The 26,780-nt window shown below is 45.2% G+C and overlaps 1 protein-coding gene across 1 annotated transcript in view; it reads right to left on the bottom strand.

Moving 5' to 3' along the window:
- Positions 1–1,583: 1,583 nt before the first annotated feature.
- Positions 1,584–26,780, bottom strand: part of TMEM123 (transmembrane protein 123) — a 48,213-nt gene continuing 23,016 nt past the window's right edge. The window contains exons 3-5 of the mRNA XM_066586436.1: positions 24,387–24,482; positions 20,187–20,334; positions 1,584–5,821 (exon numbers count right to left, since the gene is read on the bottom strand). Of these exons, the coding sequence (XP_066442533.1) occupies positions 5,797–5,821; positions 20,187–20,334; positions 24,387–24,482 (269 nt within the window). The 3' untranslated portion in view covers positions 1,584–5,796. The remainder of the gene's footprint in view (positions 5,822–20,186; positions 20,335–24,386; positions 24,483–26,780) is intronic.

Raw genomic sequence — 26,780 nt, 5'->3', positions numbered from 1 at the left:
TTGCATACATAATGAGTAAATGGTTTACCCATGCCAGGAGAAGACAATGGAATCCTGCTGGCCAGATAATCCCTCGCATAAACACACGCCCACCTGAGCAAACAACTCATACCTGAGTTTGTTAGCCAATGAGGGAAATATAGAGGATTTCAAACCATTATATAAACTGTAATTATATGCAAAGAATCGTCAATTCGTTCAGTCGGTCGGTCGTTTTAGCGATAATCGTTGTGTCTAAAAGGGCCTTTACGGTAGGTGTGCAAATGGTGGAAATTTTACACATGTAAATCCATACCAAAATCCGCACAACTTCATTACAGATATTGACACAAATTTAATTTGATGTATGTAATGAAATACGCAGTTGTAATAAAGTATACATTAGTGTATATGTCTGCTGTGACAATAGTCAGTCAATTTGGTTTGCTTTTTGATCAGGATGAGCCTTTCATTGCATGAAGGGACTCTGTAGGTCGGGTCTACCTCTGATCCTTGAAGCAGCGTCCATTCAGTTTGACCAGACTGGTTTTGAGAGGAAGCCGGAAGGAATGGACCATCCAAAATCAGGCAGCCTACGTCCCCAGTTCAGAGTGAAGTGGAGGGGGAGGGGCAGGGGAGATAGAAAGTGGACTGCTAAATATTCATGGTTTTGCTCCTTGTTACCCAACTGCCCAGTTCTGGACCAGGGTTTTGCATAATGGACTAGAGAGTTCATATACACCTGGAGTACAGGTTGTAGAGTATAGAAAGATATGCAGAACGCTGTGACGGTGTCACATTTGACGAGGTCAGCTGTATAGCTGGAATGAGCTCCATTTCTTCCATCTACCCTCAGGGACAAAGGCTTTAGAACTCCCTGTAAATTGTAGGTCTCTGTGCTTCTCAATTGTATTTTCGGAATCATTTTAAATTTATCTGTATGCCATTTTGTTTTATCTTTTTGTAAGCACTGCATTTTTATATTAAAGCTCTTAAATTTAATAAACTTGGTCCTTTTTGCTCTTGACCTCCTTTAAAGCTTTAGGTGGTGGTAATCCTTAGACTGATGGAATGTGGGGCCAGAAGTCTCTCAAATGTAATCACACTGCTTTCCAAGAGTGATACAATAATCTGGGGGGATGTGGAGTGCGAATTATGCTCCATTTGCAACCTGATTGGAAGATAAACACATGATTCGCACTCATGTCATGACAGCGGTCAATATACGCCATTATTAAATTCCACTGCGGCTTTGTTCCACTGCGAGTCAATGAGGCTTGATAAAAAATTTTGAATATGTGAACACACCCTTACGTTTTGCCTATATAAAAAGTAATTGACTCCCATTAAGATTTTTTTTTAGGCCAGTTGTTAGTCTAACCCCTTCTGATGAGGCTCAAATATGGAAGCCCAATCCAGTGCAGTTTTGCAAATTAAAGTTCAATAATGCCTGGCAACCTCCCAATCCCTCCGATCATAAAGTGCCCATCATTCTCAGCCCCCAACCGCCACCGGACACCCTCGAACATTCCATAAGGCACGCACGGCCATCACTGACGGTTTTACCGCACGTGAAAGTATAAAGCACACGAACAGGCCTTGGGAATAGTGCAAATCATCCTTTTTATTTTCTTTTTTGTACATAACATTCAGATTAACAATATATTCAAAAGCTTTTTTTTTTCCAAGCCAGACAAAAAGGCACATTAAAAATAGAAATTCTCTTTAATGTAACGTAAGCAAAAAGGTCATATTCGTTACTCTGTACATGACCAAAAATTCTTCAGTTTAACGATGAACTTAACACAAAATAAAACCGGAAAAATAAAAAATTAAAGTTTTTAAAAAGAACAATTTACAATCAAACTGAAATAAAAAGGAGCCTTCAGGGAAAGTTCTTACAGCGAGTTCTGCTTTGGGTCAAAGGCTTTAAGAAAAACTAAAAATAAAAAATGGAAAAAACATTTCTCAGTGGTCAAATTTTGGATGCAAATAGTCCCCAGGACCTCGAAAAGTAAGCAAACTACGGTATATACACGACTGGAAGACGATCTGAGGCTTTCCAGCTGTTGGAAAAACTAAACCACAAGGATGCCCTGATAACATGCTGGGAGTTGTAGTTTCACAAAAACCAAAGAAAGACAGGTTACCGACCAACATTGCACATTCTCCCTTGTGCCGTCTACACGCAACGCTCAGCAGCCCTGCTTTACATGGAACCTACTGATCTGGGATTTTATACTCTCTGCACATCCAAAACCGCATTCAGAATTTCCTGTTTGGTCTCCTGCACAGGAACATGTTGTACTTGCTACAGTACACTTCAGACTGATTTTTTTATGTTACTGTAATCCCCTGCCAGTTCAGTGTCTGGCAGCAGAACCCGATGGGTTCCATAAAAGTCAATGGATTCCATGCTAAAAAACACATCCGGCATTGTTGTCAGCTGGGTTACAAATGAAAGCAGCCAGTCTGACCAAAGCATTCAGTTCTGTATGTGTGAACACTGCTGACGGATCCCATCTGAACGCAGCATGAGTATCTGCAAAACCAAAAGTGGAGCTCGTTGTGGTCGCATCAGCATTCTGGGGCAGAAGTCTATGAAGGTGCGAGGTGGGCCAGTGCAGAAGAGAACCCAGACAACATCAATGCTCCTTATGAGCAAAACAGAGTAAAAGATGGTATAAAGTATATATCAACACAGGAGCAAGAAAAGGCCGAAAGAAGCGGTAACTGCTGCACTATGTACCCAGCCGATCACCGGCCGGAGCTACTTCCATGTTTAGATTCTAAAGCTCTTGCATAGAAAAACTAAGGCTGCTCTCACGCCGGCGTTGGGCTCAGTTCAGAGTTATCGCCTTTCTGCTCCGTTTTTGGAGAAGAGAAACTGAAATTAGTTTTTTTTCTTAATTGGTTTCAATGGAGTTTCCCAAAAAAAAAAAAAAAAAAAAAAGAAAAAACAAACCCAGAAAAGCTTTTGTTTGCTTACATTCCCTTAGGATTCCGGGTTTTTTTTGAACAGAAAAAAAATCATGCTGGAGACTGCGCCATTTTGCCATCCCAAAAAAAACAGAAACCTGATGGAATGGGAGCGAGCGGAAGCCTTTCTGTTTGCTTGAAACCCCATTGGAAGCAATGGAGGGGAGGGATCTTTTTTTTAATTCAGATCCTCTCCTTCAAAAATGGAGCACAAAAACAGAAACCCTGAACTGACCCCGACGCAGATGTGAAACTTCTCCAATACAGAGCACAACAAAAACCAAATATAAGCAAAACAAACCACACTTGATGATTTAGCAACTCCAGATGTGCAGACGCTACAAATTGTCCACACAAATGGGAAAGGGGTAAAAGAGAACTGAACTCCAAAAAGAGGAAAAGCCCACCATTAAACAGAAGCCGCTCCCTAACTTCTATTTCTGGAGTCACATCAGCGCTTGAGTTCTGTTCTCCTGCTCAGTTATGGAGCAGGACAACGACACCCCGTGCCCGAACCATCGTATGATGGAACTGAACCCATTAACTATTATGGGGTCCATTTGCCTCCTTGCTGCACTACTTCGACTTAAATTGTTTTTTTACTGAAGTCAGCGGCGCAGGTTCCAAACCGAACCTCTGATGCCGATGTGAACGCGCCCTTACCCAGCTATCCTGGAGGCATGAACGGCAAGTTTGCCCAGCGAGACAATTTTCTATACCTGTACTGCTGCATGAAGAGGCAGAGGAGCCATTTTTGTGGGACCTGTAACAGCAGCCATGTAGATCATCAAACATATGTGTTTCTGAAAAAGCTAACAGTTGTCTGAGAGGGATTGTGGAAGACATGTACTCCTTCCATGAAATGGGATTCTTGACCCTTCTGTAATCATTGTGACCTATTACACCAAATGTTCTTTGTACTCTCCTGTCAGCCTATTGCCAAGTGGAAGTTTCCTAACCAATGTCCGTTAAAGAGTTACGTAACACCCGGTTTGTGCTTTTAGTACAGGGTGTCCATTATTGGCTATCACTCTGCATGGAAGGCTAAAAGTACATTCATAGCAAAGTTACAATCCATTTTTTTGTTTTTCTGCTTGGGGTGACTGGAATGGAAACAAGCCCCGTTATGTGACCGCACAGCAAAAGCTTAATGTAAACATACTTGGTTTTGGTAACATGCCCTGAAACTAGCAAAAAAAAGGACCCAGCTTCTTTTCTACCAGTCAGTGCAGACAGAAATATACTACAAAAGCTCTGGAATCTCCTTTTATAACCTTGTGGGAATATACAGGGAGCTGGTTGGCTTCAGTAATAGGTGCATTTTAAAGCTTGGTACCACTTATGAAGGATGCTGACTCTGGCGCCTGAAGTTTAAAAAAATACCCCTTCGAGATATACTTGCCCAAATCCAGTCGGGGAGCAGCACCTCCACTTCCAGCCCCATTCCAACAATGGACAAAAACCTCTTATTGTTGGTATCGAAGGGACTGTTTGGCTAACCGGCTCATTTCAATTACTAAGCCAGTGCCCTTTGCTGTCATGGCCAATGCGGAGAAAGCTGGAGGTGCCTTAGCTATTGCAATGAGCTAGTTGGCCAACCAACCCTCTGCGATACCAACAAAAGGTCTGTTACTCTGTGTTGGAACCAAGGTGGGAGCAAAAATGCCACCACCACTGGACCTGGACTGGATCAGGCCAAGTATACCTCTCCAGATAGGTACTTCGGTGAGACCATGAAGAGACTGAACAGAACAGTTGGGCTCGCATGTATTTAAGGGTTTACATCCGACATTTACCTTAGCAACTAGCTCGCTCTATCTCCATTGCAACGTCTCCAGTCATCAGTTTTAAAGGGCCTCTGTCAGAACCATTAACTATGCAATGGCGCTCAAAGCTGAGGGAACCAGGAGTCACGGGCGGTATGTTTATACTCACAGGGTCCCTGTGCCTGCAGTACGTCCCCGAGAACTTGGTGTGTACACAGTTTGACTTCAGATGACTCTGTGCACGCTCTCCCATTCGTCTCTGTGCACACAGAACTTTCTGAGAAGAGTCCTGCTGTATGCACGCACCAAGTTTGTGGGAACACAGTGCAGAAATGGGGGACCGGATGAGTTTAAACATACCTCGTTCCTTCAAACTCCTCGTTCCTTCAGTTTTAAGCACCACAACAGTTTAGGTTGCTCAAAAGTGCCGGATTAAACTTCAGTAGAGGGAGATGAGGAGTCCTTCCTAAGAGGAGCTACACGAAAGAGGACTTCTGTGCAGCTATTCTCGGTTTCAAACATGGGCTCCCAGCAAGTCTCTATGCCATACTGCTATGTACGAGAATCCCTAAACAAAAATTGACCTGTGGTACGGAATTGGTATGTAATACCGAAGGCAGCAATGCAATAAGAGTGGTTTTGTCCCGTTAAAGCTGTACTGCTTAGCAGCTGCTATCGTGGATGGAATTTGACCTTGGGCGGTGTTGCCACAGCAGTACTGACAGTTGGGCTTGGCACATACTGATTAATGTGGCAACTGCAATAAAATATTACTCTGTTGTACAGAATACACAAAGATTAAACCAATAAAGCATAAGCGGTTAGACTTATGGCACAGTTCCCGAGATCAAGGACAGAGGTAAGAGTCATCTCAGTAGGGGGCAATGCAGTTCTGGGAACAGACTGTCCAGAATATTTGAATGAAAACAAAGAGTCCCGAGTATTGTTATCCTGTTTGGCGATGTACAAGGTGATCCGATTGCAGAGTTTACCTGAAAGCTTATTTTATGTACAACTGCATCTTCCAAAGAAGCAAGTGGATTCCAAATGTGGATTAGTAAGCCGAAACCGGTTAGATGATTGCTTCATGTTCATCTCTGTAACAGTAGAAAAGGGGAAAATGGGTTACAATAAAGACATAGCAGCAGGAGGGTCCGAGTCGCTTATCCAGGGCTGGACTGTGGAATATCAAGAACTGAACTATAAAACTGAAGCAGCAACAGAAGCCGGACCATGATGTAGAAATGTAACAGTTGATTATTAGTTTCCAGAAAGTGATGAAGTTCAACCTCCTACCTAGTGACCAGGAAGTGACGGAGGTCTGCATACAAACCCTGTGTGTCTAGTATTACTTCCCTGACTTAGACTTCTACCATAATAGTTGAGCTGTCACCCTTTGCGGACTCTGTTCCAGTCTACACAGCAAAGCTGATGGGTGAACGACAGAAAGCAGAGATTGGCTGCTTAGTTTATGTGCTCCAGTGTGATAAAGGAATATTTCAAGATTTTTTTTAATGTGGATAGTAAAAAAAACAAAACAGCTTTTATAGGCAGAGTAAAAGATGTCATTTTATCTTTCCAGCCTTTGCTAACTGTGTCTCAGTCTACACAGCAAAGCGGATGAGAGCTGGAAAAGAAAAACAAAAAACACAGAAACGTCAACTTTTTCTGTACGCTGTAGTGTCAAGTCGAAAGTGTCCAGATTCTCTCCTCTTTATGCATGGATACATTTTGGAGGTTTTTTTTTGTAAGTCCTAGTTCTGCATAGAGTGGATTTAGTAACAACCTCTCAGCAGTTTCTGCTTTGCTTTTAATTACACTAATGGTTCTTCACAGAAAAACTGTTCCAAGATGATGAGAATGGAGCTGCATGTCGGACAATTTCAGTATGTATTTACAAGCATATTTCTTGCGCGCCAATTCCAGGTACAAAGTAGTCCCGTTACACAATCGGAGGATACCAAATGCCCGCAGTAGTTCTGTACTTAGAGGGTGGAGTATTAGGACTATTAGTAACATTCAAACACAAAGTTAAACTCTTGATTCATTCTTACTGAGAGTGTTCTGGGAAGAGAAACCAGATCCATATATACACCCATGTATTTCTATTTACATGACAAGAGTGCACATATTTACGTGTCTACAGCTCGATTCATTGTAAACAATAGTTATTGAGCCCCACAGCTGCTATGTTCTAAGAGATCAGTTTTGTTGGTTTGTTACCATAGTCAAAGGTTACTAAAAATATTTGTCCTGACTCCCTAATGAATATATGGCCGTGACCTGCCAAGCAGCACAACACAAGCGATAGTCTCCAGGTGATGCATGAGGGCAGTGTTACTCAGGAGATCTGGATGAGTTGCCAACACTCACCGTTCTGGGATTCTCTCCCCCCGACTCCGATGCCTACCAAGTCATCTTCTCAAGACACTCTGCACTGGAAGACTCGCATTATCTACAAGCAGCTTTAGGCTGAGCTCACACGAGCGTATTTAAATTGCATTTTACGTGCACGATGTACGCGCGTATAATACGCGGTACATTGCTGCAATTCAAATATTGATTTTCGCTGTTCCATTCCCACTTGCGTTTATTCATTGCGTATAATACGTGTAAAAAAAAAAAAAAAAAAAAAAGAGAAACACAATGTTCTATTTTTCCGCGTATTATGCGCATTAGAGCTCTATCGTTGTCTATGGATGCGTAATAAATGCTGTACATACGCAATTACATAGTGGTGTTTATACACCACAACTCCAAGCGACAGCTTTTTAATTTTTTTGCAATTGTGTCATTTTATAAACAGTTTTTTTTTCACAAGCATACATATGAAGGGAGACTTGTGCCCCCCTGTGGATCCCCCCCGTTTGTCCCGTGTTCAGAAACATACCCATTGTGGCCCTAATCTACTTACTGGACACATGGCTCGGCCTGTAATGGAGGGAACACCCGTTGGATTTCAAGGCACAGCTGAATTCCAGGCCCAATTGCTCACTTGTGCAATAAAAATACCCGCCCCCGCCCTTTTTTGGCATTCCCTAAATCTCGAATAAAAGTAATAATGTAAATTGTGTGGTAGGTCTGAAAATTGCTAATTACGGAGGCAGGTTGAGATGGGCACATGGGGCGATAAAATTGGGCATCCCTCCTCCAGCCATGCTTGCTGCAAACCCGACACTTTGCGGGGGTATTCCTTGCCCTCGGTGGCTGAGATGGGGTGTAAAAAGTGGTGTTCTGTGAGTCTCCGTAAGCTTGCTGAGGTGCGGCGGTCTCACATAGAAGGCGCTCAACAAGCGGCTCCTGTAACTGCAGGAAGGGGAGTGTTCCCAGGGCTTCATGTAAATTACGTATTACAGGTAGCGGTCTGAATAATGCCAGGCTCACACGGCCGTATGTGGAATGCACTTGCGCAGGTCTGCAGTGGATGCCAGCCGTAAGCTCGACCGTGGCGCTGCATACTGGCCATATGCACATAACTGCATACTCACACAGGCGGTCATGCACAGTAAACCCTTGTTTATATTTCCCCCGCCGACGTTTAGCGATGACGCGGGTACCTGCAGCCCGTACACAATGTAGTTGCATATGGGCTGCGGGTATATCCCCGACCATAGCGCACAATAGGCTCTATGTTACGGATATTTGCATTAAAATAGAACATGCTGCGTTCCGTTTTCTGCAAGTGGATTACGCAATTCCGACCCCCTAATGTGAGTGGAATTGTATAATCCACTCACATTAGTGCAGATCAAACACATGCGGAATCCGCAATTCCTATCCGGTCGTGTTAGACCGGCCTAAGGTAGAGCACTACTTTTTTTTCACGTGACCTGGGACCGTTCCATGTCTCGGCTACCTATGGTAGCTGGGAACAAGGGTATTTCAAATTTCCCAGGCCCTCCCTAGCTCCTGCATACTTGTCTGTCATTTTGCTGACAGGCGCATGCCCAGAAGTCAGGGAAGGTCCGTGGAAGAGGATTGCATCGGAGGTTCAAATGTGGAGGCCACTGGTAAGAAGTTTCATCTCCCCTCACCAAATCGCATCAGTGAGGGGAAAATTAAAAAAAAAAAAAAAGAAGTTGAAGTTTAAACTCTAACGCGATCGCCATTAACCATTGGATAACGGAGATCATGTGACCGCTCACCGGAGCCCTCCGTCACTGCTCCAGGCTCACGGCTACCTTTAGTAGCCAGGAGAAAGAAGAGTTTAAATTTCCCGGGCCCTTCCTGGCTTCTGCGTTTGCGCTCGCCACTCTGCCAATGAGCGCATGCATCGAAACTGGGGAAAGGTCCGCAAATAAGGATCTCGTCGGTGGATGGGAAAACTCAGAAAGCAAAACCACCTGCAGCCAAAAGCGAAAGCAAAACCACCTGCAGCCAAAAGCGAAAGCAAAACCACCTGCAGCCAAAAGCGAAAGCAAAACCACCTGCAGCCAAAAGCGAAAGCAAAACCACCTGCAGCCAAAAGCGAAAGCAAAACCACCTGCAGCCAAAAGCGAAAGCAAAACCACCTGCAGCCAAAAGCGAAAGCAAAACCACCTGCAGCCAAAAGCGAAAGCAAAACCACCTGCAGCCAAAAGCGAAAGCAAAACCACCTGCAGCCAAAAGCGAAAGCAAAACCACCTGCAGCCAAAAGCGAAAGCAAAACCACCTGCAGCCAAAAGCGAAAGCAAAACCACCTGCAGCCAAAAGCGAAAGCAAAACCACCTGCAGCCAAAAGCGAAAGCAAAACCACCTGCAGCCAAAAGCGAAAGCAAAACCACCTGCAGCCAAAAGCGAAAGCAAAACCACCTGCAGCCAAAAGCGAAAGCAAAACCACCTGCAGCCAAAAGCGAAAGCAAAACCACCTGCAGCCAAAAGCGAAAGCAAAACCACCTGCAGCCAAAAGCGAAAGCAAAACCACCTGCAGCCAAAAGCGAAAGCAAAACCACCTGCAGCCAAAAGCGAAAGCAAAACCACCTGCAGCCAAAAGCGAAAGCAAAACCACCTGCAGCCAAAAGCGAAAGCAAAACCACCTGCAGCCAAAAGCGAAAGCAAAACCACCTGCAGCCAAAAGCGAAAGCAAAACCACCTGCAGCCAAAAGCGAAAGCAAAACCACCTGCAGCCAAAAGCGAAAGCAAAACCACCTGCAGCCAAAAGCGAAAGCAAAACCACCTGCAGCCAAAAGCGAAAGCAAAACCACCTGCAGCCAAAAGCGAAAGCAAAACCACCTGCAGCCAAAAGCGAAAGCAAAACCACCTGCAGCCAAAAGCGAAAGCAAAACCACCTGCAGCCAAAAGCGAAAGCAAAACCACCTGCAGCCAAAAGCGAAAGCAAAACCACCTGCAGCCAAAAGCGAAAGCAAAACCACCTGCAGCCAAAAGCGAAAGCAAAACCACCTGCAGCCAAAAGCGAAAGCAAAACCACCTGCAGCCAAAAGCGAAAGCAAAACCACCTGCAGCCAAAAGCGAAAGCAAAACCACCTGCAGCCAAAAGCGAAAGCAAAACCACCTGCAGCCAAAAGCGAAAGCAAAACCACCTGCAGCCAAAAGCGAAAGCAAAACCACCTGCAGCCAAAAGCGAAAGCAAAACCACCTGCAGCCAAAAGCGAAAGCAAAACCACCTGCAGCCAAAAGCGAAAGCAAAACCACCTGCAGCCAAAAGCGAAAGCAAAACCACCTGCAGCCAAAAGCGAAAGCAAAACCACCTGCAGCCAAAAGCGAAAGCAAAACCACCTGCAGCCAAAAGCGAAAGCAAAACCACCTGCAGCCAAAAGCGAAAGCAAAACCACCTGCAGCCAAAAGCGAAAGCAAAACCACCTGCAGCCAAAAGCGAAAGCAAAACCACCTGCAGCCAAAAGCGAAAGCAAAACCACCTGCAGCCAAAAGCGAAAGCAAAACCACCTGCAGCCAAAAGCGAAAGCAAAACCACCTGCAGCCAAAAGCGAAAGCAAAACCACCTGCAGCCAAAAGCGAAAGCAAAACCACCTGCAGCCAAAAGCGAAAGCAAAACCACCTGCAGCCAAAAGCGAAAGCAAAACCACCTGCAGCCAAAAGCGAAAGCAAAACCACCTGCAGCCAAAAGCGAAAGCAAAACCACCTGCAGCCAAAAGCGAAAGCAAAACCACCTGCAGCCAAAAGCAAAAGCAAAACCACCTGCAGCCAAAAGCAAAAGCAAAACCACCTGCAGCCAAAAGCAAAAGCAAAACCACCTGCAGCCAAAAGCAAAACCACCTGCAGCCAAAAGCAAAAGCAAAACCACCTGCAGCCAAAAGCAAAAGCAAAACCACCTGCAGCCAAAAGCAAAACCACCTGCAGCCGAAAGCAAAACCACCTGCAGCCGAAAGCAAAACCACCTGCAGCCGAAAGCAAAACCACCTGCAGCCAAAAGCGAAAGCAAAACCACCTGCAGCCAAAAGCGAAAGCAAAACCACCTGCAGCCAAAAGCGAAAGCAAAACCACCTGCAGCCAAAAGCGAAAGCAAAACCACCTGCAGCCAAAAGCGAAAGCAAAACCACCTGCAGCCAAAAGCGAAAGCAAAACCACCTGCAGCCAAAAGCGAAAGCAAAACCACCTGCAGCCAAAAGCGAAAGCAAAACCACCTGCAGCCAAAAGCGAAAGCAAAACCACCTGCAGCCAAAAGCGAAAGCAAAACCACCTGCAGCCAAAAGCGAAAGCAAAACCACCTGCAGCCAAAAGCGAAAGCAAAACCACCTGCAGCCAAAAGCGAAAGCAAAACCACCTGCAGCCAAAAGCGAAAGCAAAACCACCTGCAGCCAAAAGCGAAAGCAAAACCACCTGCAGCCAAAAGCGAAAGCAAAACCACCTGCAGCCAAAAGCGAAAGCAAAACCACCTGCAGCCAAAAGCGAAAGCAAAACCACCTGCAGCCAAAAGCGAAAGCAAAACCACCTGCAGCCAAAAGCGAAAGCAAAACACCTCTAAGCCTTTCTATGGTGTACACACTGCAGCAAAAATTACATAAAATGTTATTCTATGGGTCAGTACGATTATTACACTACCAAATTTATACAGTTTTTTTGCGCTGTACTGCTTTTAAAAAATAAACTCTCTGGAAAAGTTAAATTATTTTCTGCTGCCATCCTCCGACAGCCATGACCTTATTTTTTCAGCGACAGTTATACGAGGGCTCATATTTAGCAGGACATCCTGTAGTAATGCCGTGAAGATACATTTTCCTTCCGCTCCTGACGCATGCGCCACTGTAAAAGAAACAGCAACCCTAACACCTAACCCTCCAACACCAGGTCTCCCTAGCTACAATGGGGAAAAATTCGGGACGCCAGTGACTTGCCCCAGTAGCGGCCAGTAAGTAGCATCTCTCGCTTCCTGTAGTCCCCGCAAGCCTCCTCTCCTTCCACACCCAGAGATCTCCCCTTCTGCCCTGCTAGGTGCTCAGGAGCAGCAGTACATAGAGTGGCAGGCCCTCACCGAATGGACAACCTGATCTTCCCTCCCCAGTGATGTCCTTTGCAGAGTTCACTTCTACCACGAAAGAGAGGAGATCCGGCAACATGCAGAGACGGAACCCTGTCTCCCATCGGGACAGGACAGTTCAACTGTTCCCTAACATCTTAAGGATGAGACGCCTCCTTGAACCCCTCCTCAGTTTAATTACAGAGTCAGGCAAGACATATCGATGGGGACAGCTAGAGATGAGCAAGTATACTCGCTAAGGCACATTACTCGAGCGAGTAGTGCCTTAGCCGAGTATCTCCCCGCTCGTCTCTAAAGATTCGGGGGCCGGCGCCGGTGACAGGTGAGTTGCGGCGAGGAGCAAGGGGGGGAGCAGTGGGGGGAGAGAGGGAGAGGGAGATCTCCCCTCTGTTCCTCCCCGCTCTCCCCCTTGCTCCCCGCCGCAACTCACCTGTCACCGGCCCCACGAATCTTTAGAGACAAGCGGGGAGATACTCGGCTAAGGCACTACTCGCTCGAGTAATGTGCCTTAGTGAGTATACTCGCTCATCTCGCCCCCCCCCCCCCCGATGTTGGAAGATGTCCGTCGGGGTTCTCTTACTGTATATTGCCAGCCTTTCTGCTGTCAGTACTGGCTTTAGCCAGCATATAGCGCCATTGTATAATGGCAGAAAAAGAGTAAGCCCCCTAGGAAAACCAGGATACAAATTGGATTGGAAAGGGTTGAAGCCATAACTCATATTTGGTGGGGCTGTCCCTCCCTCAAACCCTTATGGGACTCTACATTTACGAAAGTTACTAAACACCCTGTGACAGCAATATCGCAAATAGCGCTTCTCTCTATATTACATGGTTCAACAGCTTTTTATTAAGAGACTTCTTAAGCCATTTTTTGGTAGCAGCACACGCCATTACCCCAAGACACTCGAAAACCCACGAGGTCCCCTCGATTGCTGAATGGATCAGAGATCAATGAAATAACGTCAATGGAAGAGTTGAGGGCCAGGGAATTGTACAAACCAGAGAAATTCTCCAATATACGAGGCCCCTGGATCCACTTTCAGCAATCTCTCGACTTTCAGATATAAGTTCAAATGTCTACTACATAGGCAGATCAAATTTCTCTCTTTTTTTCTCCCTTCTTCCTCCTTTTCGCTCCATGGTTCTGTTATTTCATATTTGTTAGTAACTTACCAAACCTTGTAATGACACAACCTACTGTAACTCAATAGACTAATGGCTGCATATTACTGGACCGTCTACTTCCCCATGCATTGTTCTATGTACCCGAGTGGGCCTATGTTAGATTATTCTCCGCATTTGATTAAGCATAAAAATTTGCAGCACAACCTCGTTAAGAAAAAAAAAATTGGATTTCGCCCAGTGAATGTAACTTTAGTTTGGCGGTCTTGGAGCTCACGTCTGACAGTACCACCATTTTTTTGACTGAACAGAAATAAATTCCCCTTCCTTACAACTGTCTGTAAACTCTTAAAAAGCCCGTGGGAGCCTCCATCGCCAATTACAACTTCGAGGGAGGAATAGCGCAACTGCAACACTATTCTTCGCTTCCCGGTAACAAAAATAATTTGCATCAGAGAACTCGATCATCCGTGGCCATCAATCTTATTGACCTTGCTTCCATCAGAGTCTCAGCCACAAGCGTTGATTGTTATGTGGGAATGCACCATTAACCTCTTCCCTCCATATGACGTAAGGGTACGTCATGGCAGCTGGGTACTTCCCGCAACTGGACGTACCCTTACGTCACGTGGATAGCACAAGATCATAAAAGATCTTGCGCTATCCGGCAGCGGGTGCCGGCTGTCACTGCTAGCCAGCCTCCCGCTGTTAACCCCTTCCCTGACGCGATCTATTTAGATTACAGCACAAGAAGGGTTCACAGAGGGAGCGCGCTCCCTCTGTGATGTTATCGGGCTCTCACAATATAAACCACAGAGAGCTCAGCTGGTTGCCTACAGGCGTCCTGTATTACTACTGCCTATGATCGCTGTAATAAGCGATAAGGCATTGCAGGAGAGAAGTCCTGCAATGCCTTATCATAGCGATCATCGGTGCTGTGCTTTAAGTCCCCCAGAGGGACACAAATGGTGTATTAAAAAAAAAAAAATGAATAGAAGTTTTTACAATGTAGTCTATGTACTCAAAAATGGCACCAATAAAAACTACAGTTCGCCACACAAAAAACAAGCCCTGATACGGCCGCGTCAACGGAAAAATAAAAAAAAGTTATGGCTTTGAAAAACAGATTAAAATCCACCGAAAATCGTTGCAACCTTAAAGCCCAAAATAGGCCACGTCCTTAAGGGGTTAACAGACCTCATCATGGAACCCCCGCTGAACTCCAGAAGGGTGTTGCACCCTGTGCAGTCTCACAGGTCACGCACCCCCTTGAGCACCCCCGATTTTAACCCTATTGCCACCAGGACAAAGCTCACACTTTTGACTAACATAAATAAAGCCTAAATAACTAAATAAAAAAAAAAAATATACACACCGCACGAGCCATGAAGATTTTTTTTCTCTTCTTTTTTTACAAGTAAGGCCGCCTGCACACGGCCGGATTTGCATTGCGGAAATTAATACCTTCCATAGCATGTTATGGAAAAAAACTTTTTTTCCTGCCCAAGAGCGGAAATAAATTGCGATTCTCCACTCACGGAGGATAAATAAATAAAATAAAAAAAAATAAAAAAGCACAGCATGCTCTATTTTTTAGGCAGATTCACTGCGGACAGCTTCCATTGAAATCAATGGAAGCCGTCTGACGCACAGCCCTTCCGCAATCATCACTGCGGAAAGGTCGCAAGATCCAGGTCATCGCCTAGCGACTGCGCGCCATTATCTGTACTGTGCATGTGTGCCGACCAGCACATCCTAGTACAGAATAAGACTGCGGACAGGTATGTGGGGTCACCGGCCGGGCACAGGGTCAGATTCCACTGCGGGATCCTGCATGCGGAATGCGACTTAGTCGTGTTCACACTGCGGTATTGACTTCGCTGTGGGATTCCATCACCGGTGCAGAAAAACACTGATGGAATCTCTGAATGGAGGTGAACAGAAACATGCACTGTGAAACGGACACCACTTTGTGGTCCTTTTTACAAGGTTTCCACTTTACATGAACTATAGAATAACGTGCTGTTCTGTACGCCAAATAAAATGGAAACGAACAGAAACCTTGTAAAGAGAAAAAGGGACTGATTCCGTTAGTTTCAGCTTGGCGGTTCTGTCAGGGCCGTTTTCTGCAGCTGTGAAGCAACCCTGACATAATCACACGGCGCAGGCAGTGCTGTTGTGGGAACGCTGCTTAACTTACTGCTCAGAGAACAGAGTAAAGAAAAATACAGATTTAACCTTCATTTTGTCGTAAATCAGCTTAAACTGATTGTCCGGGAGAGAGAGAGGCTGGAGACGGAGACGGCTGACAAACTGGCTATTAAAAAACAACATTCTGCAGCTGCAGACGCCAAACTGTTGAAAATTTAATACAATGTAATTACAAAATGGATTTTTAGATGCAAATATATTTCATCTTGTACCCCGATGGCATCCGCAGGCTTCACGATACTAATGCACCACTAGGTTCCACATTTTAATGAAGCCTTTTGTCAGCATTGACTGTGGCGACATCGAGTGGTGGAGAAGCGAACTGCATATACCAAAAGTATACACAGAATTTGTAGGTTTTATTGTTGTGGTTAGCCGTTTAGTCGTTCACATCCCTCGGTGACCCTAAAGACGAGCTCCCTCCGTGTTTTTCGGTTTTGCTCTCAGTGGTGTGATATCCATGCCAGTATCTGCTCTTGACAGTATCCGCCATCGTGTCCTCTGGCACCAGGTCTTTTGCTACTGATCTGTCCAAGCATAGATTTTTCTAGTGACTCTGCTTGAGTTGGAGTCCGGTCACCGTGCCCCCAGCGATATACCGGGACTTATATGATTCAGGATTCTCTGTTACTCTCGCCGTCCAGGGCATACACAACAGCTTTCGCCAGTACCACAGCTCCAACGCATCAATCCTCCTTCTATCAGCTTTTTTTTCTACAGTTCAGCTTTCCCATCTATACATGGCTACAGGAAAAACAGGGGGGGGGGGGGCCATCCTGCGTTTAGTTGCGATGCCAATATACCTACTTTTCCAGATATTGTCCATGTTTAGCATCGTGCTTTGCCCCAATGCCATCCTACGTTTTATCTCTGGCATAGATTCTCCATCCTGGTCAATTTTTGAGCCAAGGAGGATGAAGTCTCGCACGCATTCTACGGCCTCATTGTAGATTTTGATTTGCATTTGGCCACTTTTTGCTGTTAGAATTTAAGTCTTCTTTAAGGCCCATAGGTCAATTTTCCACATGATCACTTCTGCATATAGGTTAAACAAGAAGGGTGAGAGGATGCAGCCCTGTCGGACGCCTTTGTCGATCCCAAACCAATCTGTGTCCCCATACATTGTTCTCACAGTGGCTTCTTGATTGGTATAAAGTGATTTCATCAGTCGACTAGATGTGCCGACATGCCCAGCTCTTGTAGGGTCTGCCATAGCTTGTCATGGTCGACGCAGTCAAAGGCCTTGATATAGTCGAAGCTCGTGTAGATATTCTTTTGGTAGTCTCAAGGTTTTTCCACGGTCCATCACAGGTTTGAAATATGGTCATGGGTGCCTCGTCCTCGCCGGAATGCTGCCTGTACATCAGGGGGGCGCCGCTTCAACTAATGATCTCAGTGTTTCCTGTATAATTTTGAGGAGGATCTTCCTTGTATGCGGAATGAGGGCTATTGTTCGGTAGTTGGAGCAATTCTGGGAGTCGCCTTTTCTTTGGTAGATGGATGAAGACAGATCTTTTCCAGTCCTGTGGCTATTGTGTGGATGCCCACACTGCCTGGCACAGCGCTGTGATGGTTTTCACTGGTACTAGCAGCAATAGCTCTGCCGGTATGTTATCTATGCCTGGTGCTTTAGTTTTGGCTAGCTGTTTCATTGCCATAACCACTTCTGACTCCATAATGGAGGCTCAAGTCCACAGGCTGCCATGATGCAATGGTCCAGGTATGTGGTTGTGGGCATATAGTTCCTCTGAGTATTCCCTCCACCTGTCCTTGGTCATTCAGTTCCTTTCCATTTTTGCCTGTGATTGTGCGTTGCCATCTTTACCTGTGAGAATAGGCCTCGCATATGGCCTTTGTAGCTTTTATATTAGGGGTTAAATTTGGGACCAAATTCTGCCCCGGGAACAGGAGGTATATTACAGTACCTGTACTTTATCTTCCGCCCATACATTCTGTGCTGGGTCTCGTTTTCAGCTGATGCAATCTTAAAAGGGGTTTTCCAGCCTCTGCTCTGACCTCTGTGTCGTGACCAGTGCTTACAACTGCAGGCTGGTGCGTCATTGATTTGAAGATGATCTGCGCTTGCAATAGTGCCGGCCACTACACAGGTTTCAGAGCCCCGGCTTCCGCTCAGACCCTGATGTAGCCTAGCCCAGCACTGACAACGGGCACTGCCTGGAAAAGTCCTTTAATGCTACCTAATCATCCAAAGTATATTGGTAAAGTTAAACGAACAAAACACTACTGGGTTTCCTCAAAAATAAGACACTGTCTTATATTAACTTTTGCCCCCAAAAGAGGGTGTGTGTGTGCGCGCACGCGTAGGGGGGAGGGGGGGGGCCTTATACCCACCTGGTCCGCGGCATCCTGATGCCTTGCGTGCGATGGTCTCCGGTGGCTCTGCAGCAAACTGCAGTGTCCTCCGCTCCGACATCTCAGCTTCTTCCTGGTGACAGGGCTTTGAATACCCCGCCTCCAGCAAAGCGAGCACTGTGATTGGATTGAGTGCCAGCCAATCACAGCCGGCACTCAATGAGCCAATCAGCCACTCAGTGAATGACATCACTGAATGGCTGTGTTTGGCTGGCGCTCGCTCCAATCACAGCGCTCGCTTTGCTGGAGATGGGGTGTTCAAAGCCCCGTCACCAGGAAGAAGCTGAGATGTCAGAGCAGAGGACACTGCAGTTTGCAACAGCGGCGCCGGAGACCATCGCGAGGCATCGGGACGCCGTGGACCAGGTGAGTTGATTTTTTTTATGCAGGCTAGCTGGCACTTATATTTCAAACCTACCCCAAAAACCGGGGTAGGTCTTAATATCAGGGTAGGTATTTTTATTGGAGAAACACGGTAACACTAGGTCTGCTCTCCAAGCTAGAAAATGGCAGCGGCCATCTTTGTTGTCCAAGATAGAGGCCCCGAACTGGGATAAAGAAGGAAGGCAAAGATGATCAACTATAGATATTATACCCCCTCCAGTTCCGGGAAATTATGTCCCAAAATTGGACGGAAATTTATGCATCGCAATGTAAAGAAAAAGTTGCATATTTTTGTACGATCGTTGTGGAAAAGTTTTTCCACTGTTTGCCCTCTTGAATACAGTTTTCTAGAAGCGGGTGGAGTCGCCCACATACTAACCACATTACTATAAATTTATGTCAGAAGCTGGAGTAAATTGCACCACACATTTGTGCCAGCTATGAAATTTTCTGGCACATGGGACGACCAGAGACGGGCCAAATTTGTTAAGAGGAGTGCCCCTCTTAACTTGGTACATTTCTTCCCGAGTCCAGCCCTTATGGGTATAGAGTGCTGCTTCTAAACTTTTTTGCATATCTTTTTCACCAATTGCCTTATAAATGTTGTGTTTTTGTTTTTTTCAGCATAAATCTACTGACACATTTGTAAGTCATTGCTTCTAATTGTATGTGGGTTTACATATGTATAGCATAGGTTTATGATTGCAATGATTTCAGCTGTATCACATGTAAGGCAATTGGTGAAGGCGGCGGCTTTTGCGTTATACTATGTATAATGTGGATAGAGCATTATGCTCGACAAAGACCTGCTAATGGGTCGAAACGTTGTCACTGTCTGTAATGGAGGAATAAAGGTGTAAATCTTCTGCAGCACCATATGCAGCCACAGGCTCTGTTTTTTGCTGTACATGATCCATGTGTAACAAAGGTCCGGGTTCCTCTTTCTGTGGCTTTGCATCCTTCCCAAGTCCAGCCCTTACGGTTATAGAGAGTGCTGCTTCCAAACTTTTTTGCATATCTTTTTCATATAACCAACATGTTACCCGAAGCTGGACGTTACTATTAAATCGCTCGTTACACAAAAGGTGCCTGTGGTAGGGAACGCATCTCTTGGACATCCATAGTAAGTCAAGAATCCATACAAGCCCAAATACAAGCACCCACCAATATTCCATATACACACACCTGACCACTGTAGCCAATCGTCCTACATTACTAAGGCCTGTCACTGGCTGCAGTGGTCATATGTATACGGAACATCAATGCTGCAGGACTAAAACAGAGCCTGAAGATTATTAAAAAAACACCTTCAGAACCCCCCAATATCTGCTCCGATCACCCTAAGCTTTGTTTGTTCTACAGGAAAATGAGATCCCAGAGTTCGCGCTGCTTCCTACATCTACAGCTCCGATTCTAGGATTGCTGCAGGCATGCTTCTGATCTCAATCTAAAGCCAAGTTGCTTGGCTGAAAAAGGAAATGAAAAGCAAGTATTTGCACGGATAGAACCAGAGCTACAGCCATCTGAAGAAACAGCGGGACTATGAATGTACAACTTCCCTTAAATTTTTTAAAAGTTTTTTGCAATATTGCTTTTTCTATGCATTTAAAAATAATAAACTAATAATTAAAGGGCGGTTTCTTCTTAACAATCCGTATATAAGACTATTTATCCAGGAAGGTAAGTTAAGTTGCACCCTATCCGAGCACCGGCGGGAGGGATAGTGCCACGCTCTTGCTTCTCACTCTGCGCACACCACAATCCCAGACGGACCTCGGGCTGCAGCTCTGTACACTGACAGCTTCTCCAGGGCTTTGTGCTCACAGCTCAGCAGGTCTATCTACAGGACAATCTAACGGTTCCCCTGGTGATTCCCTTTGTGTTGATTTACAATACAAAACCAATTCTTTGCTCAAAAATACCATCCATCCACTTACATGGTGCGGTAGCGGACGCCTCTCTTGGAATTATAAAATCTGCACCCAAAATAGACCGCTGCCAAGAAGCCAAGTGTCAAGACGATGCCTCCTATGAAACTGCCCAGATCAAATCCAGATGTCTTCTGAGATACGGAGGATATGGAACCTGCAAAACAATCAAAAAAAAAAAATCAGCAATTAAAGAAAATTAGTTGTCTGTGAATTTGGGCAGGTACTACGCTCTGAGGGGATCCAAATCACCAGTCACATCTAGCTAGGTGTGTATGAATGTATATTTATATTTCTGGGGCCCATTACCCACTGATGTACCGAGTACAATGTCAGATTTGCTCTATTCAGGATCTCCCCAAGCCTTAGTTGCTGTTGACCCTGGCATTTAATCAATGAGGTTGTCAAGGTGCACCGATGTTAACTATTTACAATGAATTCACTTTGGCCAAGTGGGACCAAGTGTCCATAGTAAATTTACTATGATCAGTGGGGGTCCACCGGGGGTTTTAGATGTTGGACCCCAATTGATTAGAATGCTGCAATATACCCTAGAGCCAGTTTTGGCTTCCTTTGCATTTTTATTTTTGCATTAAAATGGATCCTTATGACATTTTACATAACTCCTTCTATACTTAATGTAATTTTACTTATAAGGCCATGCATGCTCCTCTGGATAATATGCAAATAAGGGAGATGGGACATTACCTCTACAGCGCCACCTGTTGGATGGCTGCTCTCCTTCAAATCAATGCTTGCCCCTTTATGCAGATCTGTAAAACAATGATTGGGAATTGTGCATGGGTTCTGGCTTGGTTTTCAATTCCCAATCATTGCCCTACAGACCTGTATAAAGGGTCAAGCACTGATTTAAGGAATGCTGCCATCCAAGAGGTGGCGCTGCAGAGGTATTGTTCTATCTCCCTTACCGGCTCAGGTTGGTTTCAACTGAACCCACTCACAATTTGTACGACGATGATGAAGCACCCGAGCATAGGGCTGTTGTGATGACCTAGCAGTGGTGTAACTGAAGGATTCAGGCCTGTGAAGGAAGCACTAAAGAGGATATTCATAGATACTAAATGGCCTTTCATATGTAGTGCTACTTTCGGAAGATCCACCTTAAAAGGCAATATAAATCACAACAGATGCCACCAACAGGCGACTCTTCTGGACCTCCCGACGTCAAACCTGCGCTCCACACAAGTGCTGATAATGAGCCAACAGTCACTTCAGCAACCACAAGTTCTCCAGGGAAGATGGAACCGGTTCCACAGGAACACTACTTAGAACTCTTATTAAAAACTAACAAGGAACTTGCCATCAGGCTTTGGGGCATTAACCCCTTAATGACCAGGGTGTTTTGGTCCTAAAAGAACCAGTCACTTTTTACTCATGTGGTGGATTTAATTGCCCTAATGTTTTTTCTGTTTGCCCACGTTGTTTCCCGGTGACACATAGGGCTATTTTATTTATTTATTTTTTCCACTGACTAGTTTTTTTTTACTCGTTTTTTTTTTAAAGTTTTATTAGGGGTTAAAAGCTTAATTTTTTTAAATTTATAGTTGTGTATTTTGAAAATTACTACATTGAGGCTAAAATCGCGTACAGGAATGGGTTCCTCATTTGGTTTTGATATAGAATTTGCACGGTCTTGGATTACAGGGCACAATAGGTTTATATTTTTTTGTTCCTTTTTCCTTATTTTTGTAACAATTTTACCACCATCTATATTCCCCACGATGTCATATAGGACCTATAGGGGACATTCACATTGAATTAAAAAAAAAAAAAAATCTTTATCTATAATTTCGGAAGACAGCCCCTTGTAGTGACAATTGACAGCTGATCGGGGTCTGCAATGACAGGCTCACATGATCACCAGGTCGCATAGCAGAACACTTCCGCTCGCAAGTACATAGCTCTTGCTTGCGCGTTATGCAGTCGGGGAAGGAGAAGGCAGAAGTGGTTAAAAACAGTTTCTACCTTTTCCTCTTGGTCCTCGGCTGTGTCTGACAGCTAAGTACCAGACTTGTTCCTGCTTGTTTGCAGGAGCAGAGGCTTTAATCCCACGCCATACTTCTGCTATCAGATGGAATTAAAGCCCAGGACCAAGCGCCATATAGTTACTGTACTGGGTTCTTAAGGGGTTGGACCACCACCACAGTTCTTTCACACAGGCCTACTGACAGGTCTTTATCCAAATCAAAGGATAAAGTGCCGCGGGCTGTCTTCATTTGCATACTTCCCAGAGGATCTTGCATGGCCTTATAAGTCTCCTCACAGCTTTTAAGTGCTCTCCCTAAGGAGTAACTATACCTTTCCTGACAGACATGCAAACAACACTAATTCTTCATTTGCCCTGTGGGGGTGCTGCTGGGAAATTAAAGGCTTACAGCCTAGTTTCCCCATAGACTAAAGATGATCGCGGAGGGCCTCAACGGGAAGACAATATGTGATCAGCTTACTATCCAGGGTTCCTTCTAACAAGTAGAAGACAACCTTGTTAAGCATCAACGCGTTGAGCCATAAACTGGGAGGGACGTGACGGATATAAAACAAACATGTACTTGAGGATTATGGATGGGAAGGTTGTGGTTTTACTGTGGTGTCAAGAAATATTCTGTCTTACATTCCCATCGGTGCAGGATCGGTTTGAAATATTCTGCAGAACGTGCCTCATTGCAAGGCTCTTGTGCGTACAGGAAGAGCGGACCAGCAGCTCATACTTGTCAGAATTGTGTGTGTTCACCCAAAATCTACCATCAATACGGGCAAGGGGCTGAGACTTTGGGTGTCTGATGTGAAGGCGGCCATGCTTCACACGAGGCCAATGCGTGAAAATGCTCGCCGCAGAGCAGCGTATTTGCGCACGAACAAGGTTTGAAGAGTTACATAATTTGTGTGTTTCTGTGCATAGTACTGTACTTTTGCACACACAAGACCAGTTCACATGCGCACAACACCCTTCCTGTGAATTTAATGGCTAGACGCACCCTTTCCGTGCATTTCCCAGCTAATTAAAGCCCAATGAGTTCCAGGTGTGTTCTTTTCCCTGTGTTTCGCGCAGTGTCACACCCTTCCCCTTGCACAGTTTCACACCTCCCATAGACTTCTATTGGACTTTGGCTGTAAAAAATGCAAGTAAATAGAGCAGGTCCTACTTTTTCCCGGGCACAAAACGCGCTTATGACAATGAATCAATTGAACTCAATGGGTTCTATTCTCTGTGTTTGGTGCCTGCAGATTTTGTGCCTGCAGATACCTGTGCAAACACGGTCCTGTGGAGAAGTAATCTCAGAGCAGCTACATGAAGGAAAGGACTATGGGTGGGGGGTGGGGGGAAATCAAGTGATCAGAGTCAAGCCTCACTGACGGATTTCATGAGATTTAGATTGCAGTTTCTATATACAGTTACTTGCTGATATACCCGGCTTCGCCCAAGTTAATTTTATACAGGTGTTTACGTGTTGTTCGCATGGAAAATTTTATGAAGTCAAAGTTACTTTAGAAGTAGTGAGGAATAAAATATGTATAGAGAAGCATTAGATTCTCTTCAGGCTGCATGTACCGATGTCCCTCTGCAGAATGTGCCACTCCTCCCATTCTCCTCATTTAGGACCTAAAGAATGCTTGCGCCAAATTTTAAGCTTATAGGACAGCGGGAAGATTTATTACATAGGTGTGCACTTACTTTTGCAATTAGCAATGAATAATTGAGTTATGACCCTTTTTTCTCCCTATTTAGGACCTAAAGAATGGTCGTGCTGAATTTCATGTTTGTACAACATCGGGAAGTTAGAGAATTAGATTTGGTACATTACGCAGGGGTGCCAATACTTTTGCACTTAGGTCCTGAATAAAAAAAAAAGGGGGTCACAACTCGATTATTTAATGTTAAGGAATGGATGTGCCAAATTTCATATTTGTACGACACTGGGAAGTTAGAGAATTAGATTTGGTACATTACGCAGGGGTGCCAATACTTTTGCACTTGGCATTAAATAATCGAGTTGTGACCCCTGTTTTTTCTATTCAGTACCTAAGGAATGGTTGTGCCAAATTTCATGGTTGTACAACAACAGGAAGTTAGGAGAATTTGTGGCGGGTCAGTCAGTGAGGGCTTCCACCTTTATATAGATATGTAGAAGCTGCAGAAGACAAATAGAAAGATAGTAGAAATTACAGTATACAAAGCTAAATACATACTGGTCACCGGACTGGAGGTGGTGGCATTCACAGCGGGGGTCTGTACGGTTACTTTACTGGTCGCAGTTGAGCTGGAGACACTGGACACAACATGGCCTAAATGTAAAAACAAAGATATCAATGTATAAGATACAATACATGTTATACACACCCTACGGCTGTCGCACATCCTGGCCATAGCCGGCAGGGCATCGCACCCCACTATAGTCCAAGAAGGTATGAGAAGGGATCGGTGTAACAAGTGCTGCTCTATGACCCCGTAACTGTCACAGCCCAAAAGGGACAGGTAAACTATGCAGAAGAGAGGGGACTGCATAGTAGTGATCAAAATGGGACTCCTTGAGTATGGTGCAGGGCCCAGCGTTCGTTTACCCCTCCTTTTCCATGATCCTTCAACCAATCTCCCACCCTAAAGATGGGATCCTGTAAAGCTTCTTGCAGCAAATCGTGAAGACGATAGAAGTAGAGCCCTCTCTCCAGGGCTGCACAATCTACCCCAATGCCCTCTCTCCAGGGCTGCACAATCTACCCCAATGCCATGTGTCCTGAAATCATACATCCAGGTCTATCACTAACTGGAGGATCTACAGCAGGGTGCGAGACCACCAGGAGGTCAGAGGTCATCACCCTAACATTACACAATAGGTTAGCACTTCTGCAGTGTAATCCCAATAACCTGCACAGGCGGAGAACTGCAAAATGACCCAACAGGTCACAAGACCAGAAGCGGAAGAGGGGGATAACCAACTGAGACGTCTGATCAAGACAGGAAAAGCAGCAAGTTTCGTGTCACTTTTGGAGTCTTCCTGCTGTTCTTTAGCAGAAGTGGTTTAATACTTTATGACTGTTCTAAATAAAGACAGTTTTTAGAGGGTCTCTCGCATTCCCTGACATTCTTTTCTTTTATTAAGTACCTGCAATTAAATATTCCGGAGCATCTTTTCTAATAACTCTGAGCTGTGCGGCCCCCGCATTATTCCTTTTGAAAATGCATTAAAAATGGTTACCATTGTGAGCTTTAAAAGGGTTGTCCAGCTGAAAACTAGTGATGCCTATTCACAGGAAAGCCCATAATACGAGATCAGCTGCTTGGGATCCCCACCAATCAGCTGTTCCGTGGATCAGCGTTTTTGTTTATTGAGCAGATTTCTGCAGGAAGCAGACAGCTCTGTTCTCACTGCAGTGGCCAAGCTTGGTATTACACAAAGTTCCAATTGACGTGAATGATAACTATGCGTGTAATACCAAGCCTGGTCACTACAGTAAGAACAAAGCTGTCTGCTTCCTGCAGAAGTCAGCTCAGGGTAGGAATGCATTAGGCCCATCAACAGCTGATCGGTAGGGGTCCTGGGCAGCATACGCCCACTGGTTTACTACCTATGGCCTATTCTGCAGATAGACCACCAACAGTTTACAACTAGACAATATCTCTAAAGATCCACACACTTTAGACAGAACTCTGCCAAATGGCAGATGTCAAAGGGAACTGGCCATGCTTGTTTGTATGCAATCCCTGTATATCACAGTAGTTATGCTGTGACCAGAAGGATCTAGTAGCGGTTTACTCCACGAATTCATTTCATGGAATTTAACCTTTTGCAATCCAATTTTGGATTCAGGGTTTCCTGGGGGGGGGGGGTTCTCTTTCTGCCATTATGCAGTGGTGCCATCTGCTGGCTAGAGCCTGTAGTGCGGTATGGGACATGCTGGAGAGGCCCCCAACAACAGAGCGGCCAGTAATAAACGGTATAATAATAATACCCTGCCGGGTGTCTTCCGACATTGGAGCTGTACAGCCTTCAACCAGAATGTCTGAAGATGTGGATCGGAAAGGGTTAAATAGAAATGAGTCAGGCAAACGAGCGTTCGGTGGACAGTCATTTAACCACTTAAGGACTGTCCATATGCCTTTTTATGGCGTATGTTAAGGGGCTTTATTCTGAAGACGTCGCTTTTTTACAGCGCTGCATCAGAAGCCTGGCACAGGTCTCCAGTGCGAAGGGGAGCTGGTGCTCTGCTGTTGGTTAATAGCCTGGCATTTGCTGACACAGCAGGGACCAAAATTATGATCCCCACTGTTTAACTCTTTACATGCCGCAGTCAATGCGACCGTGACATAAAAAAGATGAAAAGGGGATGGACTTGCCTCTGACACCCATCAGACCTCTGTGAGGCGATTGTGGGGTCCAGATGGGTTACTATGGCTTGAATATGGCCTCTGGGTCTGCTATCACCACTAATAGGTGACCAACTGTCATTTGTGATGGTCCCCCAGACCATCACACCAGCAGGGGGCAGTGTTCCGCTCCACAGCAAAGCTAGGATTGAGAAGTGCACCCCAAGGTCTTCAGACATGAACACAGCAGTCGTCAGTATCCAAAGTAAACTTAGATT

The sequence above is a fragment of the Eleutherodactylus coqui genome, chromosome 1, assembly GCF_035609145.1.
Source record: "Eleutherodactylus coqui strain aEleCoq1 chromosome 1, aEleCoq1.hap1, whole genome shotgun sequence".
NCBI classification, from domain to species: Eukaryota; Metazoa; Chordata; class Amphibia; order Anura; family Eleutherodactylidae; genus Eleutherodactylus; species Eleutherodactylus coqui.
The sequence above is the reverse complement of the archived record's forward strand: the minus strand, read 5'-3'. Positions and strand labels throughout refer to the sequence as shown.